Source organism: Gallinula chloropus (assembly GCF_964237585.1).
Source record: "Gallinula chloropus genome assembly, chromosome: 7".
Taxonomy (NCBI): Eukaryota; Metazoa; Chordata; class Aves; order Gruiformes; family Rallidae; genus Gallinula; species Gallinula chloropus.
In genome coordinates, this window is record NC_140092.1 from 26,264,113 (window position 1) to 26,269,818 (window position 5,706).

Below are 5,706 nucleotides of genomic sequence, written 5' to 3' on the forward strand. Positions count from 1 at the left end.
AGGAAGCCTCAAGCTCTGCCTCAGAAGTCACTTCTCCAAATTTTACAACTTGTATGAGCAACAACGACTCCTTGTGTGTATGAAACCACCTTTCCAAAAGCTGAGGCCAACGCAGCGCTCGCACCGGCCTTTCCCCGCAGTGGGCCCGGGGAGGCCTCAGGGGCTGCTCAGCTGGATGGAGCTGGGAGAGGATGGGTGCTGGTGGGTGGGACAGGAGGGACACATGCACAGGCTGGAAAGGAAATTTGCTGTTTATTGTTAGTGTTACCATGCTGGGAAGGGGGAATTAACCATAACCGGGCTCGGTGCCCCACAGTGTGTTTCCCAGCAGCCTGGGTAGTAGCGGCCTCCCACCATGACGGCTCTGTGGGGCTCAGTGAGGACGGTGGTATCTGCAACGGGATGGGAGAGGAGAGTCAGGGAAGCTGTGCCTCACTGTACCATGCACCCTCCCTGTCCTGCACAAGGTTCCCAGCAACGTTTTGCTGTGGGATGGGCCATTCTTGTTACCTGTCCATGGCCGTTCCCCCACCACAGCAACCTTATGTGGGATGCTGGTCATTGCCAGAAGGAGAAACTTCAGGCAGTCACTTTATCAGCATCACTTTATCACTTTATCAACACAACTTTATCTCTTTATCAACCAGTGCCAGCAGTCCCAGCTTACCAGAAGATGCCTATCTCCCTCCTGCGGTTGATGTCTCTCTTTAGTTGGCAAACGGAGCACATGAGGCACCACGAAGTGATACAGAAGTCAGAGCAAATGGACCCCTGTTTGGAGGAAATTGGTTAGGGATGTGCAGCTGGCTTAATCTGTTCTTAACCTGCTTGGAATTATCTCTGATCAAAGACTGGGGGTGGCAGGGGGAATGGCAGCTGTCAGCAGGACATATGTCCCCAGGGGTCAGCACAGCCGAGGGCATCCCAACCCCTGTCCCGAGGGCATCCCAACCCCTGACCCGTGCTCCCCGCAGCAGGGTGAGTGGAGAGCGCTGCTGCCCCGTGCCTGATGGGTGGAGAGAGGAGGAGCCTGATGGCACGGGGAGGGGCTGGGTTAACCACTGACCGGGATGTTGTATCTGGTGCGGTAGAGGGTCCTCATGGCCACGCTGGTCCCGCACATGCAGCACTCGTTCATGTCCCCGGCCACTTGGCAGGCAAGGCAGGGGAAGCAGAACAACCCGCAGCAGCCTGGCAGGGGGAGAAACACAGCAGAGGGTGAGGTTCTGCCTGCCCAGCACCACCAGCACTGGGGGAGTAACTGGGAGGACGGAGCTACACGTCTGCAGCCCTCTCACCACCCAGCCTGAGCAGCAAGGGCAAGAAATTGGTCCCAAGAGGGTGTGGGGCCGCTGGCCGCACAGCACTGCCTGGGGCTAAGGGAGGCTGAGGCACTCACAGACGCTGCAGTCGCTGCAGCAGTCCATCAGCCCCGTCTGCCACATGTTCCTGGCGACGACTGGCATGACCATGGTGTACTGCGGCTGCACCGTCACAACAGCTGGGGTGGCCATTCCCACTTCCTCTGAAAGAGACAAGGAGGGGGGCAGGGGGCAGTTAGGGAAAGAACAGCAGCTGGGCTGATGCCCTGACCAAACCAGTCACCAGCCACCTTCAGCAAGCGGCCCTTCGCCCAGCTACCACAGTGCTGCTGGAGGTGCCCGAGCATGACCAGTATCTTACTCCTGTTCCAATCTTCTCAAGGATTTTTGTGTTTTCTGCCATTTTATCCAGACTTCAGAACACAGAGTCACCAAATGACAGAATTATAAGGTTGGAAAAGCCCTTTAAGATCATCACATCCAACCGTCCCTGTCCTGTGCTGACCCAGATCCCTGAGCACCTCATCTCCCCGCCTGTTAAACACACCCAGGGGTGGGGACTCAGCCCCCTCCCTGAGCAGCCTGTGCCACAGCCCCACAACTCTGCCAGGGAAGAACTTTTCCCTCCCATCTGAGCTGACCCTGCCCTGGCACAGCTTGAGGCCATTCCCCCTCGTCCCATCTCCTGTCCCCTGGCTGAAGAGACCATCGCCCACCTCTCTGCACCCTCCTGGCAGGTCAGGGGAGGTGGGGAGAGGGTCTCCCCTCAGCCTCCTCTTCTCCAGGCCAAGAGAAGATGCTAACAGCAACAGGCCATCAGCATTCCCTGCTCCACCCCAGAAGGGCTTCACTAGTCCCATGGGCTGAGTGAGGCTGGGCAGGGAACCCAGGCCCTGGTGTTACAGCCACTCATCTTGGCATATCTGACACAGGATCTCTCTGGCATGGGTACAAAGGATGTGGGAAGCAGCTGTGGTCCCGCCTTTCTTGTTCAGAGGCTGAGCTCCACAGGGCCAGGTTGGATGGGCCCCTGGGCAACCTTGTGTAGCTCCAGGCCTGGAGGTTGGTGTCCCTGCCTGTGGCAGGGGGTTGGAGCTCTGTGATCCTTGGGGTCCCTTCCAATCCAGACCAGTCTGGGATTCTGTGATACTGTAAAAAAACACAACCCCATAATATTCCCTTTCTTCTCCTTAGAGCCAAATAAGCAGAAGCCAAACCTTATGTCCTGTCCTGTGTCTGGACTCCAGCCCGTGAGTTCCTGTGGTTAAGCCAGGAAGGAAACCTTGAGAACTGGTGAGCCTCGGGCCTGAAAACACCCCAACCAACCAAAAAACCTCAGGAAATATCCACACTCCCCCCAAAAAAATCTCTGTGCACCCCCAAAAAATCTCTGTGTTCCCCAAAAATCTCTGAGTTACCCCAAATAATCTCTGTGCTCCCCCCAAAATCACTGTGCTCCTCCAAGAACTTCTGTGCTCCCCTGAAATCTCCATGTGCCCCCAAAATTCTCCACACTCCCCCAAAGTCTTTGTGCTCCCCCAAAAATCTCTGTGCTCCTCCAAAATCTCCATGCTCCTCCAAAAAATCACCATGCTCCTCCAAAAACTCTCTGCTCCCCCCCCAAAATCTCCTTGCACCCCCCAAAAACTTCTGTGCTCCCCCCCAAAATCTCCATTTTCCTTCCAAAAATCTCTGTGCTCCCCCAAAAAATCTCTGTGCCCCACCAAAATCTCCATGATCCTCCAAAAAATCACCATGCTCCTCTAAAAAACTCTGTGCTCCCCCAAAATCTCCATTCACACCTCCAAAATCTCTGTGCTTCCCCAGAAAACTCTGAGCTACCCCCAAAATCACCACGCTCCCCCAAAATCTGTGCTCCTCCAAAAAAATCACTGTGCTCCTCTCCAAAAGCTTCTGTGCTCCTCCAAAAATTTCTGTGCTCCCCCAAAATATCCATGCTCCCCCCAAAATCTCTCTGCTCCTCCAAAATCTCCAGGCTCCTTCCAAAAATCTCTGTGCCCCCCCCCCAAATCTCCGTGCCCCCCAAAAACTCTGTGCTCCCCTAAAATCTCCCTGCTCCCCCCAAAATCTCTCTGCTCCTCCAAAAGAGCTTTGCCCTGCCAAGATCTCCATGCTCCCCGAAAAATCTGTGCTTCCCCCCAAAATCTCCATGCTCCCCTCAAAAATCACTGTGCTGCCCCCAAAATGCCTGTGTTCTCCCAAAATATCCCCAAAAATATCCGTACCCCCATAAAAAATCTCTGTACTCCCCCCAAAATCTCCCTTTTCCCAAAAAAATTCTCCTTGCTCCCCCCAGCCAAGGAAGAGGCAGCAGGAAACCTTCTCAGATCACAGTCCCGAGCATGTTTTGCCCCAAGGCTGCGTTCTCCTTGTCCTGGGGGAACGGGAGGGGAAGGAAGGAGGAGGGAGATGAGCTCCCTGCTCCTGCCTGGTGAGGGGTTTTATGCTCCCAGTTGTTCTGTTGGGATCTTGTTTCGTTTTCCCCGTGGAAACTGCAGATTTGGCAGAGGCGGGACCTGCTGCCCAGGGTCGCCAAGCACCTCCTCTGCTCGTGCTGAGCTCAGAACCCAGAATTGAAACTGAAGTAAGGAGGGATAATGGAATGGGGGGGGGGGGGGGGGGGGGGGGCAGGGTGTGTGTGGGGGTGCTGGTGGTTTTGGGCAGGCTTTCCTGCCCCATTTTGGGATAACACACGCTCCTCCAGCAATCCCTCCTCTGGCTTCAGTGGGAAGCTCCCAGCGGGCTGGTGGAGTGAATTCACCTGGTATCAAGCAGCACGGGACAAGCTGTGAGCCGGTGTCACCTCCACCTACTTCCCACCACCACCGACCCACCGAACATCCCACCACGTTACAGAGGCCCAGCATGGTCTGTATCCCGGTGGTACCATCAGCTTCCCAGCATCACAGGGTTGGAAAAGACCTTGCAGATCATCGAGTCCAACCGTTCCTGTCCTGTGCTGACCCAGATCCCTGAGCCCCTCATCTCCCCGTCTGTTAAACACACCCAGGGAAACACATCCAGCTTCCTCCCCTCTCTGCTGCAGCCCTTAACGAAGAGACGAGCCCAACGCCAAGCGACCAGATGCCCTTGTCACCCACAGCACAGCCCCTTTCGAGCAGACAACACACTGGGATGGGGGGAGGACACAGCAGGACCTATGGAATCGAGCTGCTGGGGGGAGCAGCAGCCACATCCAGCACATCCCCAGAGCCCGATAGAAAACGCACCTAAGCAGCCTTGCTCAGAGGAATCGGCTCTCGAGCATCCGTGTGGATAAGGGAGAGCACTAATTAAAGCCAGAGCGGATTAGCACAGCTAATGAAGCAGGAGAAAGCAGCGATGGAGAAATAACCGTTCGTCACCCACCGTTCGTGCACAGCTCTCTAAACCCCTCCCCTTCCCCGGGGAGGATTATTTGCTATATATTAATCTTTAACCTGGGGGGGGGAGGGAGGGGGAGGGGAAGAGAGGGAGGAATAAACCCCCCTGAAAATCTGTCCTTGAGGGCTATTTTTCCCCAAGCTAACGAGTTTTTACTCTTCCCCCGCTGTAAGGAAACCAACCTTGTGTGAGAGCAGCAGAGGCAGCGCGGGTGTCCTTCCTTGCTCACCGGGGGCTGGTGCAGAAAGAAACTCTGGGGGAACAGAAACCAAACTTTCTCACTCCTGGAAGCTTCTATTGGCAGAGCTAAGGGTGAGAAGGGTGGGAGGTAACTGGAGAGGAAACGGAGACCTGCCCCCCCCCCCCCCCCCTCTTCAAGCGTTAAGGGCAGAGAGCGTCTTGAATTGTTTTCCTGTTTCCAGAATGAAATGGTTGCACAGCTATTGTCTCATTCCCCTAAATCTGTGTACATGTGGCTGGCTGAGGGGGGGACACACAGCCCCAAGCCATGTCTGCTTGCTGGGACACATGTTTTCCCAACATTTTTCCCCCCAAAGTTAAAGCATGCTGCTCAGATCCCAGAGCAGACTGAGCACAGAGCTTGTCCCTCTCCTCAGGGAGAAGATTTCGGATGAAGGAGGTGTGCTGATCTGATGGCATTAACAGCCAGCCTTGGGTCAGGGGAGGGGGGCAGCGTGACAGGAGGTTCTGGGGGGTGAAAACACCCCTGCGGCACTTAGAAGAGGCCCCCACCCTGCTGATGGGGGGTGGGGGCAAATCAGGGTGCTTTCAAAGCCAAGAACAGCACTTGGACTAAGCTGGGGGGTTCCTGCGGGTCAGCACCCCGTGCCAGGACACTTGTGATGGGGGGAAGCCCCAGCCCCAATTCTTCTCCTGTATTTTCATTCTGACCCCTCACGCCCTGCACATGTCACGATCCACAACCAGAAAGGCTGATTCGGCAGAGGTTAAACCCCCC

At 55.6% G+C, this 5,706-nt stretch overlaps 1 protein-coding gene across 5 annotated transcripts; it reads right to left on the reverse strand.

Moving 5' to 3' along the window:
- Positions 1 to 233: 233 nt before the first annotated feature.
- On the reverse strand, positions 234 to 4,985 carry LOC311193704 (placenta-specific gene 8 protein-like; the record flags this gene model as incomplete). 5 transcript variants are annotated; one of them, XM_084266627.1, is made up of 5 exons in its annotated part: positions 4,910 to 4,985; positions 1,400 to 1,525; positions 1,067 to 1,191; positions 668 to 771; positions 234 to 392 (listed from the first exon to the last, which is right to left on the reverse strand). In XM_084266627.1, coding segments are annotated over exons 2-5 (345 nt in total). In that variant the 5' UTR covers positions 1,515 to 1,525; positions 4,910 to 4,985. The 5 variants fall into 5 exon arrangements, with proteins under 5 accessions (XP_084122753.1, XP_084122749.1, XP_084122752.1 ...); XM_084266623.1 differs by lacking the exon at positions 234 to 392 and having other exon boundaries at positions 664 to 771; XM_084266626.1 differs by lacking the exons at positions 234 to 392; positions 4,910 to 4,985 and adding an exon at positions 4,713 to 4,729 and having other exon boundaries at positions 664 to 771.
- Positions 4,986 to 5,706: the final 721 nt, after the last annotated feature.